This window comes from Lissotriton helveticus, chromosome 2_2 (assembly GCF_964261635.1).
Source record: "Lissotriton helveticus chromosome 2_2, aLisHel1.1, whole genome shotgun sequence".
NCBI classification, from domain to species: domain Eukaryota; kingdom Metazoa; phylum Chordata; class Amphibia; order Caudata; family Salamandridae; genus Lissotriton; species Lissotriton helveticus.
In genome coordinates this window covers 321,490,487-321,503,060 of record NC_136060.1, presented here as the reverse complement: position 1 = coordinate 321,503,060, position 12,574 = coordinate 321,490,487, and the positions used below count along the sequence as shown (strand labels likewise).

General features: G+C 47.2%; 1 protein-coding gene across 1 annotated transcript in view; it reads right to left on the bottom strand.

Moving 5' to 3' along the window:
- Positions 1–8,213: 8,213 nt before the first annotated feature.
- The window catches only part of WDR1 (WD repeat domain 1), a 347,127-nt gene continuing 342,766 nt past the window's right edge, over positions 8,214–12,574 (bottom strand). The window contains exon 15 of the mRNA XM_078678473.1: positions 8,214–9,135. Coding sequence (XP_078534599.1) covers positions 9,026–9,135 — 110 coding nt within the window. The 3' untranslated portion in view covers positions 8,214–9,025. The remainder of the gene's footprint in view (positions 9,136–12,574) is intronic.

Sequence of the window (12,574 nt, the reverse complement as noted above, 5' to 3'; positions counted from 1 at the left end):
CATATTTTGTACAGAAGCTTCAAGCGGGTTGATGTGGTTATTACCGTATATCACAAAACGCTTCCACTTTGCTGCCTAGCATGCTCTTGTGGTTGCTCTTGTGGTAGGACGTCTAGCCTCTTTGATAATATTCAGGCAGTCTGGCAGTAGATTAAGATAGCCAAACTCTAAGACTTCAGGAGCCAGATCGCCAGATTGAGTTGACTGGGGTCTGGATGTCTTATGTCTTCATGGCTCTGTGTGAGGAGATTGAGTGTAATATGTCATTTTTGGTGAGGAACTACTGGAAGTTCCAATAGGGTTGTTGTTAGAAGGTGGTTCTGACACTGAGCCGCCCTGATATTTCGCTTTTTGAGCACCTAATTGTTGAGCTTTTACTGTGGGTGAGCCTCATAGGTTGGGACTCACCCACAGTAAACTCATAATGAAAGATTGCACGGGGATTTTAAGGGAGTCCCCTTGTGTGAAGAGGCCACTACGCAGCAGCTGGAGTGAGGGACACCGGGCTGGTTACATGCAGACACAGGTGCACATGCGTGTGCACACATGTAAGAGCTGCGCAGGGGGGATTCCTAGCGTGCACAGTCCAGAAGCAGCTATAAAGTGAATGGTGGGGCAGGACAATCAGAATTTGGTGGTGACATGGAATACGCTTTATACACTGGGAAGGAACGTGCCAGGAAAAGTCAGTTTGTTTTACTGTTTTTCACTTCATTATTCCCCTATGGGGGTGTGGAGCCCATGGGCTAGAGTATCTTCCATAAGGCCTACAGATTCCAGACACGCACTTAAGTCCACTGTAATGGATGTGAGGAGTATTCTGAAGAGTCCAAAGTCCTATTTGTGCTGCTTTTCGGTCATCCAGAAATGTCACATTTATCGGAGTCAGCCATAACCAGGGCCTGGGTGAGAGCTGACCTCAGCAGGATGGATTGATAACCTTTCTTCCACAAGCTAAGGCCTCCTCCCCATGAAGAGAAGATGGGTGGGGCTACAGGCTCATCCATCAGCAGCTATCACCGGGTGCCAGGCACCAGGCTGAACCAAGGAGGGAAGGCAGCGAGGGGGGGGGGGGAGGGGCTTTTTCAGAGACCATGTGGCAAGAGACCCTGGACGACGCCATTATGTTCTATAGCTGGAAGATGAGTGAGGAGAGCACCATGGTATGAAAGACTGAGCTGGGGATGTCTGGAGAAGGGCATCTCCTGGAGGTGAAGAGGTGTAATTGCACCCATAGTGCATTTACTAACATTCCTTTTAGAGGGACTAAAGGTCACATGTGTAAGGTAAAGTACCTGTGTAAGGGGATGTCATAGGCAAAGTGAGGTTATGTTGCCAGACATTCCTGCTAGGGTGTCTGGCTGTATATGCGTAATCCTGTGATTTCATCTGGGATGCCTTTAGGGGCTGTATTTGCAATGCATTCTAACGATCCACAAATGTGATGAGTACTGTGTTTCTAAAGTGAAGTTTAAACACAGATTCTTGCTGCTGCGCGTAGGTGAAGAACCCAGACTGCTAGCCCTTAAAGATGTAGAGGTGTATACTTCAGGGCCAGTAGGAAATGCTCAGTAAGGGTTTTGTGTCACTAAGGCAGGGTTACCTATTTTAAATGCTGGTTGAGACAATGGGGTGGGTCGCCACTGGGATGGTGCCAGTGCCCAGGGCCCTTACTCCAGGTTATGTTCAACTAACTGCATTGGGGGCAAGATGATGTGCAAACATGGGAGTGGCGGTACTAGCTCCCACGCCCCTACGGGAGGGGTGGAGATGTTATGCAATGTCACAAAGTAATTCCAACAGCTTATGTATATTTGTAAATTGGTGCATAGTATTGAGTAGTGCGTGTGTTTAATAAATGTACTCTTACTTTTATAAAGCAAAGTACAGACTGGACAATCAATTACTGAGTGTTATTTCTGCGCACCTGCAAATGGCGATTACTAGCCCACACCACCTCCCTTGAGCAAGCCTCAGACTGCTCTGCAACGCTACCCTCTGAGAGTCAGGCGCTACAATTGGGTGTTTGGTTCCCAGTGAAGGACATAATGTAGTCATGCTATTTGTGCAGGCCTTACAGATGCTGCCTCGTTTTCCAACAGTTGTAAACCAAGATTGACTTGCCCATGTGGGAGCAACTAGGACTCGTGTCAGGGACAATTGTTTAAATTTACGAAACACTAATGGAATGAGTGGGAGAGGCGGAAAAGCGTAAGCAAATATCCCTGACCAATTCATCCATACTGCATTGCCTTTGGACAATGGGTGTGGATACCTGGCCGCGAAATTTGGGCATTTTGCGTGTAGATGTGTGGCGAACAGGTCTATGTGTGGGAATCCCCACATTTGGAAGAATGGGCAGAGAACTTGAGGATGTATTTCCCATTCGTGGATTAGCTGTGTCTGACGACTGAGCAAATCTGCTATCTGATGTCTACTCCTGAAAGGTGTTCTGCTAGATTTATTTTGTGATGTAATGTATGCCCATTACCAGATGGTCTGTGCTAGCTGTGACAGCAGTCGTGCATACTAGCCGAACTTGAAATGCTTTCAGTGCCAGAAAAATCGCTAGCAGCTCTAGGAGATTTATATGAAGCAGTTACTGCTGCAAGCTCCAAATGCCCTGAATTGTGTGGGTTTGGAGATGTGCTCCCCAACGTGTCAGTGATGCGTCTGCTGTCAGTACAATCTGTGGAACAGGGTAACTGAAGGGTTTTTAAAAGGTTTTGTGTGTTCCACCACTGCAGAGAGCGATGGGTGCGGCCGATTACCAACACTAGATCTGATCATTGACCGTGAGCTTGGCTCCACTGATGAGCTAAGCATTCCTGTAGGGGACGCATTTGAAGTCTTGCGTAGAGACCTATAAAAATGAAAGACGCCATCATTTCCAGTAACTGCATTAACACCAGAGCTAGTAAGGAGTGTTGAGGCTGAAACTGAGAAACTTCTATATTCCGGACTGAGGCTTTGGGTATGCTGGAACTTTGTGTGTGTTTATAGTAGCCCCCTGATATGCTTGAGACATGGATGGTTGGAGATGGGATTTTGACAGATTTACTGTGAATCCTAGCTCGTGGAGCAATTGCACAGTTTATGTGTGGCAAAGAGCTGATGGCCTTTATGATCCAGTCGTCTAAGTATGGGAAGACATGAATATGTTGTCTTCTTAGATGGGCTGCGACTGCCAAGCATTTTGTGAAAATCCTGGGTGTTTGTTACTCCGAATGGGAGGACTTTGAATTGATAACGCTGACCTGCTATCACAAACCTGAGGTATTTGCGGTGTGCAGGGTGTATTGGTATATGAAAGTAAGCGTCCTTTAATTCCAGAGTGGAGAGAAAGTTGCCTTGCTGAAGAAGGGGGAAGCACTTGTTGGAGTTTAACCATATGAAAATGGTCCGACTGAATGTATAGATTTAGTTCTCTGAAGTCTAATATAGGCCTGTGAGACCCATCCTTTTTGGGAATTAGAAACTAGAGGGAATACAACCCTGCTCCCTGGTATGGTAAAGGGACTGGTTCTATTGCACCTTTCTGCAACAAAGAGAACCTTTTTCTTTAGAAGGGTGAGATGTTCTTGTGACATGAGGTGTGACCTTGGAGGAATGTTCGGTGGCGTACTTGTAAGCTCCAGGCAATAACCAGATTGGATAATTTGTAGAACCCATTTGTCTGATGTAATCATATTCAAAATGGGTAGAAGTTGGGAAAGACGTCCCCCGACAGGAGTGGAATGGTCGGTGGCCTATGGAAAGGAAGTCAATGTTTGGTGTTTGCAGGGGAAGTGCGTGTGTAATTACCTCTGCCGCTTCCCTTGCCGTTGTTTCCTCTATATCCACCTTTAAAATAACCTCTTGAAAGGGCGACTGATGGTTACCCTTGTAAGAGGAGGAGGGATTGTCTGTAGACACATTTTTGGAGCCGCCCCAGTAAAATTACCAACAAAAGGATCCTCTGTTGGAAGGTGACTGTAAGGCCCCCATGGACTTAGCAACTTCAGTATCCTTTTTCAATTTTTCTAGTGATGTATTGTCAGCTGGACCATAGAGGTGTTCTTTGTGAAAGGGTTGATTAAGAACAGAGGCGTGTACCTCAGGCTTGAATCCTGAAATTCTTAACCAAGCAGGTCTACGGAGCAGTACACTAATGTTTATTGCCCGAGCTGCAGTCTCTGCCTGATCTAGACCACACCTGCTAGAGGTATTATTTATTAATTTACCATCTTGAATAAGGGCATTAGCTCTAGACTTATGCACATCAGGAAGAAATTCAATTAGCTTTTCGAGCTCATAACTTGCCGAAGTGCTTCAGCATTAGCAATGCGCCAATGATTAGCTGCTTGTGACACTACCCTTTCGTCAATAAATTTGGACTCTTTATAAGGAGGAGAAGCTTCCGCTGTTTGAGAATTAGCTCTTTTACGAGCGTTTGAAACTACCAGAGAGTCCAAGGGTAACTGGCCTTTGATATATACAGGGTCATTAGGTGCAGATTTGTACTTTTTCTCTACCCTGGGAGTGATGATTCGAGCTCTTACAGGGTCTTTAAAGATATCAGTATGTTTAAGCATACCCTCTAACATTGGTAATGTTTGTGTAGCCCTTTGAGATTAACTTAGTGTGACAAACGCACAAGAAATCCTCTTCTAAAGTCTCTTTATGAAGCTCTACTCCATGATATTGTGCAGCTTTGTTAACAAGCTCAATATATCCAACGTTATCATCTGGAGGAGAAGGTCTGGATGGATATAGATCGGGTTATTATCTGGTTGAGGGTCAGCATTATAATTATCCCATGGGTCAGTATCCTGTGGTGTGCAGTCATCTATATCCACATCCCCTGTATCCTGTGGGTCAGGTGATGGTGGTGAAGAAAGTGTAGGTGTAATGAGCACATTTGGATCAATGGTTGAAGAAAGTGGAATGTATGGTGGAGAAGGGTTAGTATCCACATTTGTCTTTTTTAGATGAATGTGGTAGTCTTCTTATAAGCCCATTTTTCTCTTCTCAGGAAGTTTGGCATTAATCTGTCCAGTTTCTGGATTAATCACAATCTCCTCCTGTTTCGGATCCAAAGGTGAAATGTTGGTACAAGGCTCTTTAGTTTAAGTACTTTCTGTAGACGCTGTTTTTGGCGTCGAAAGTTTCGGCTCACAATCTTTCAGCTCCAAAGATTAAGCCTTATAAACCGGTAGCACGGAAACCAGAAGGTGTTTGGATTTTGGCGCCGAAGGTTTTGGGTCGGTATCGGCATGGGGACGATTAGACCCCGAACCAGAAGGCTGTTTATGTTTCAGCAGGGCGCTCGAAACCTTTTCTCTGTGCCCACCTTGGCCTGACAGCAGAGGATGGACCAGCGCCTTACTATGGAGGAGATGGTAGGGGAAGACTCCTTACTCACGATCCGGTGTCCCGGAGTGAGGTCTTTGGCATCTGAGTCTGCTTCAAACACGGAGATGTGTTCCTCCTCCATTTCGGCTTCCTGAGCTTGTGATTCTTCATGTTCGGACTTGTCTCCGAGGAGATGTGGTGCAGGGCCACTTTGTTGGTACATTTTGTGACGTCGAGCCCGATGGTAATGGAGCGTCTTCTTCAATCAAAACGACCGACAAGCATCGCAGTCTTTTTCGTAGTGTTCTGGTCATAGGCAAAGGTTGCACACTTCGTGCAAGCCAGTGTGCAGAAAATTTGCGCGACATCAAGGAAAGAACTTGGAGTCTTGCGATCGTTGGTTTGAATGTAGACGATACACGGAGAATGGGAAACACTATCGATAAACAATACCGTCGAGGGCAGTGGATTGCGAGTCGAACGTGGCCCGAAGAAATGGTGCCGAACCAGAGTGCAACAATTCACATCCGAACCCGATGGCGGAAAAAAACAATCTAACAATGGAGTCGATGACTATGTGCACGATCACCAAAAGAAGGAGTCCCTACCTAGTGACTGGAAAGACTTCTTCGAAGAAAAACAAAGTGCAAACATCCAGACCCAACACTAGATGGTGATCTATGCACAGCATATGATCTACAGTTGATATGCCTCAAACAATGCATTTCATCCCCGGGTTTTAATACCAATTGGCCATTCACAATACTTGCTAGAAGGGTGCCAATTTTAGGTCTGTGTAAACAGTGCATGCGCTGTGCTGCAAGACTTGTTGTTTACAATTCACAGGGCTTACAAACCACCCACAGCATACCATTGATTGTTCCTGCTGTCACTCATTAGCAGTTTTAATTGCTTAGCTCATGTTGGCTTCCTTCCCTTTCTTGTGTTAGCTCCTCCTGGGAGCATGGACCAAGTATGTGTTCTTCCTTATCTTTTTGGAACATGCTAATTTTTTATTTAATAAACATTCATTGACCTATAATTTGATTTCCTACTTTCAACATTGGCATACAGCTTCTTGGTAATTTTGCTGTCACCCTATCTGCTGTTTCTATTGAAACTTCGTATTTGTAGAGCGTGGCATTAATCCCGAAGGACATCATGGCTGCGGGAAGCATGCAATGTAGGGTAAGAGACAGAATATTTGATTTCGTCATAGGTTGTTTTAGCTTTAGTTACTTACAACCATAACTACTCTAAACCACTCCACTCCACCCTAGGCCACTCTACACCACGCCACCCTACTCTAAACCAATCTACTCTACGCCACTACACTCTACGCTTCTCTACTCCACGTCACTCAACTTCACGGAACCTCAATGTACGCCACTCTCCTCTACTTCACTCTACAACACTCCACACCATTCTACTCCACACAGTGCAACTTTATGCCACATGACTCTAGGACACTATGCCGCTCCGCTCCACACACTGCCACTGTGTGCCACTCCAACCAAATGTACGCCACTCCAGGCAACTCCACTCCATACAGTGGGACTTGCACCACTCCACTCTGCCACCACTCTCCTCTATGCCACTCAGCTCTATTCTACTTTATGCTACTCCACTCAACCCCAACTCACCTTACTATACGCCACATTACTCTATGCTGTGAAACGCCACTCTAATTCACTCTACTTTACTTCACTCTTTGCCACACCACTGTACCCCTTGCTACTCTATGCCACACCACTCTACTCCATGGCACTCCACACAATGCCACGCTACCTATTCTACACTTCCCTTCCATACAGTCACTCCACTCTACACCCCTCTGTCACTCCAGTCTATGCCGTTTCACTCCACACATGCCACTCTGCTCTGTACCACTCTACGCTGCTCCATGTCGCTCAACTCTATGCCACTCAACTTTACTTCCCTTTACCCTATGCCACTTCTCTAGTCAGCTCCACGCCAATAATGTTTACCATGCTGAATAGCCACCATGCTGCTTACAATAGGGCAAAAGACATTGGCTAAGCAAAGCCAATAGTTCTCACATGGGCACGACCTATTGGCTTTGCCAATGCTCGTTTAAAGTTGAATATATTCTTCAGACTGAACGTCATTTGGGTGTGTGCACTACTGGCTCTGCTTTAAACGTTTCCCTAAACTATGAGCTTCAAACAATGTGGCGAATCTGGATATGGAGCATATGTTGAACATGACTGTGGGCCTACAAAAGCTCAGCGAAGCGGCAAGATGTAATGAGTCTAAAAGGTATGACAAAGATCGGGAACAGAGAGTCAGATATAAAAGACTAGTACAGCATGAAGGTAAGTTAGCTAAAGAGAGAAACCTAAATATCTGACGACAAAAAAAAAAAAAACATAAATCACTTACCACAACATTTGAAGTGAATGGAAATAAAATTAAGGGTGGTAATCAGGGCATACACGTCTTGTTCACTATGGTTTTAGGCGGACAAATCAGAATTAGAGCGCAGAAACACAATAAAAACCTAGAAGAGGTTTATAATCTATCATTGTAGAGAACTCCATATCAACAGGACACCACCTTCCTTCAATTTCACAAACCAATTAATTCTACGATACGCAATCTTGGTGTGATTCAATTAAATTAATAAAAATGATAAACCGAAAAAATACAATTTGTAAAAGAAATTCTGTGTTATGCGATTGTGTAACCAAGTCCCCACTCTGCTTGGAAATCAAGTGAGCATGTGGCAACGATTTCTTAACCCCACATTTAAAAAGAACACCCCAACGCAAACCCTTTCACGAATGCCTAGAGAATATTTCACATGATACAGCGATGAACCAAACACGTAAACAATATATAAATCCGCAACAGTATTATATAATTTACTGTTTCAATTTATTTAAAACTTCAATGACAGTTTTATATCCATATATTCAATATGTAATTCTTTCAGAAATAACTTTCTTTTCACTCAATCACTTATGTATTCAGAGTTGCGACGATAGTCAAAACATTCTGTTGATCATACAGTACCAGGACACGATTACAAACATAAGGCAAATGCCACGGTCATACTTTCAGATATCAAATATCATGGTTTAGCACGTCAGAGTTTCATTTACAGAAGACGATCCTGAAAGGGAACCACAAAACATGATTGGAACACAAATAGTTCAATATGTACCCTTTAGGTTTTCTCGAGGGCTAATTGGAGGCAACAGATGTGTGCAGTACACGCACAAGCAAACCAATATGCAGTCGCTGCACACTTTCATGGGCCACTAAACAATATATTTTACTATGACTTAGTACAGAAATGTTCTGCAATTAGACAATGAGAAGTACTTCTCTCATGCTGTACAACCATAAATGAGGTTTGTTAGAAAATAAGGACTGATACGTTTTGACTCTTTTAAACTTTAGCAGGCTGTTGCCTCTGGAATGTTGAGCACAAACGTGTTTCACGTTCCAGACTTTTGTGAAGTGCTTTTTTTTGTGTGCAAACTGTTACTGGCTAAAGCTTTAAAAAGGTACATTTATTACAGATATGAACACCACCCTGTCAAATACATGTGGCTGCGATACAAGACCCAGGAGGCCAATAAAGAAACAATAAGAAGAAATGCTATGTCCTTCTGCAGTAATTCCAGTCCCTCATGAGTGGTCCATCAAAGAAAAAAACTGCTACTCATTTGAAAGTGATGGTCCACTGTTTGACACATGCATCGTGAGAGACAGACGTCAGCGTGTGCTCATCCAACCAGGCCAAGGCGCTCACGTGATGCATTCTGTGAGCATCTAAAGATGGAATCAAAGGGGAAAAGAGTTACATTAGTTAGGGAGACACTTCCACCCACATTTTTTCAAGAGAAGAGGAAGACAGACAAGAAGATTACTTTTCTTGGCAAGCAGTGCTGTATTCACATGATGTGCATAAGCTTGCCATCTAGCGTTGGGCTTGGATGATTGAACAAATTACTTACCTTCGGTAACGATATATCTGTAAGAAACATTAGTTAGTTAGATTCCTTACCTTAGAATAACCCCCAGGCGTCAGACTGGATCCGGAATTTTTTGCGTATCAGTACCCTTGCGTGTCGGTTGGCGTCGTCTGCGGCTCCGTGTCCGTCGTCGGGATGACGTCTGAGTACTTAGACGCCGCCCTCGCGCGCGGATGTCAGTTCTCGGTTCGCAGAACGGGGGGGATGGGTGGGGCGGTAAGGAATCTAACTAATGTATCGTTACCGAAGGTAAGTAACTTGTTCATCTGAAAGAAACACGTTAGTTAGATTCCTTACCTTAGAATATATACCCCAGCAATACCAACCCCGGTGGCGGGTCTGTGAACCAAGATCACACCAGAAAGTCCCGGAGAACGGAACGGCCAAAGAAGCCATCTCTCTGGACTTGGCTGTCCAGGCAGTAGTGTCTTGCGATCGTGTGCAGCGAGGCCCACTTAGCTTCCTGACAGATGTCCTGCAAGGGGATTTCCCGACCCAGGGCAGTAGTAGCCGCCGTGGCCCGAGTGGAATGGGCCCTCAGCCCAACAGGAGGCTTCTTCCTCGCCAAAGAGGAGCAAATCTCTACTGCACAAGACGACCCACCGAGAGATGGTTCGTTTGTGCACTGCCCGTCCCTTCTTAGCGCCCACGTAACCAACAAAGAGTTGGTCATCCACACGGAACTGGCGTGTGCTATCCAGATAATATGAGAGCACACGTTTGGGTCCAGACGGTGGAGCTCTCTTCCTCTTTCGAGGGATGCAGAGGCGGAAAGAAGGTGGGCAAGGTAATGGACTGCGCTGTGACTACCTTGGGCAGGAAAGAGGGTCGCGTCCGCAACACAACTTTGTCCGGATGGACAGAAAGGAAAGGAGGTTGTGAAGAAAGGGTCTGGAGCTCACTCACTCTCCTGGCAGAGGTGATGGCAACCAGGAATTCAGTCTTAAGAGTGAGTAGACGAAGAGGACAGTTATGAAGTGGCTCAAAAGGAGCGCATATCAGATAAGTTAGAACAAGGTTAAAGTCCCACTGCGGCATCACGAAAGGAACAGGAGGAAACATATGTGTGATGCCCTTCAAGAACCTATTTACAAAGGGGGACTTGAACAAAGAGGGCTGATCAAGTAGCCTTAAGAAGGCGGAAATGGCAGAGAGGTAGCCCTTAATAGTGCCCAGATCAGAGCCCTGCTGGGCAAGAGAAAGAAGGAAGAGGAGAACCTCAGAAAGGGGGACAGAGAGTGGATCCACAGCCTTTGCTGTGCACCATGCCACAAATTTGTTACACCTGCAGGCGTATACCGATTTTGTGGAGGGACGCTTGGGTGCCAGAATTACATCGCAGACTTCAGGAGGCAAGTCAAATGGCCTCAACTCTCTCCACGCATGGAGGTGGACACTGGACAGGTTCGGGTGGATGACCGTCCCCTGCTGCTGCGACAGAAGGTCCTCCTGAAGAGGCAGACAAATCGGGGGATCGACTGACATGCTGAGTAGCTCGGGATACCAGTATCTTTGCGCCCAGCCCGGAGCCACAAGGATGACTTGGGCCCGGTCGCACTTGATCTTCAGCACTCTGGGCAGAAGTGGTATAGGCGGAAATGCGTACAACAGACCGCAACTCCACTCACGACGAAAAGTGTCTCAGAGCGAGTGCCGCCTTGGAAATTCCAACGCGCAGAACTGATGACATTGCGCGTTCTCTTCTGTGGTGAATAGATCTAACCAAGGCTCTCCCCACTGCTGAAAGAGACCTTGCGCTACGTCCGAGTTCAGACGCCATTCATGATCCATCATGCACCAACGGCTGAGTTCGTCCGCCCTGGCGTTCAGGAAACCTGCCAGGTGTTGAACCACCAGGGTCACGCCCTGATGTTCCAGCCACTGCCAGAGGCACAGAGCCTCCGGGCAGGGTCCACGACCCCACCAGGCCCTGTCTGCTGCAGTACCACATGGCAGTGGTGTTGTCCGTGAACACCTTCACTACACTTCCCCAGACAGAGGGAAGGAATGCCTTCAGTGCAAGCCGGACCGCCCGCAGCTCCAGAAGGTTGATGTGGAGCCGGCACTCCGCCGGAGACCAGAGGCCTCTGATCTCAGACTCTCCCATGCGGCCCCCCAGCCCAGGAGGGACGCATCCGTCACAACAACATGCTCGGTTGGGGAAGGGAGAGGGATCTGCCGCTGACCCAATCGCGGTTCGTGAGCCATAACTGCAACTGTCTCGCAGTGCCCTCCGAGATCCGGACATGGTCGGACAGGTTGCCCTGATGCTGGGACCACTGAAACTTCAGGTCCCACTGCAGAGCCCGCATCCGCCACCTGGCGTGATGATGCACCAGAAGGATGCAGGAGGCCATCAGCCCCAGAAGCCACAGCGTCAACCTGACCGAGACCCGGGATAAAGGCTAAAAGATCGGAATCAGAGCCTGAATATCCCGAACCCGCTGTTCAGGAGGATAAACCCAAAACTGCACCGAATCCAGAACCGCTCCGATGAAGAGGAGCCTTTGAGAGGGACACAGGAGCGACTTCGGCACATTGATGGAAAACCCAAGAAAGTGCAGGAGGTCGGCCGTAGTCTGAAGGTGGCCGACGACTATCTGGGGCGAGCCCGCCTTTAACAACCAGTCGTCGAGGTAGGGGAAGACTGACACCCCTAACCTGCGCAGATGAGCTGCGACCAACGCCATCACTTTCGTGAACACCCATGGGAAACGGGGATGTGGAAATACGCGTCCTGCCAGTCCAACGCTACCATCCAGTCTCCGGGGTCCAGGGCAGCTAAGACCTGAGCCAGAGTCAGCATCTTGAACTTCTCCTTCCGGAGGAAGCCGTTGACGTTCCGTAGGTCCAAGATAGGGCGTAGGCCCCCTTTGCCCTTCTTGGGAACCAGAAAGTAGTGGGAATAGCAACCACTCCCTACTTCTGTCCCAGGAACGCTCTCGATGGCCCCCTTGGCCAAGAGGGCCAAAGGGCCAACACTTTCTTTTGCAAGTGATCCCCCGACACGCGGTGGTACTGCGGTGGCATGGCTGGAGGGGTAGCCTCGAAGGGGAGGGAGTAGCCCCTTCGGACGATTTGCAGCACCCACCTGTCCAAAGTGATGGTACGCCAGTGAAGGAGGTGATGGCGGACCCTGCCCCCCACTGGCTTTAAATGGGCCTGAAAGCTCGGACTAGGAGGGCTTTGAGGCGGATGCTGCGATAGTGGATGTGGGCTCGCCACGCTGTTGTCCC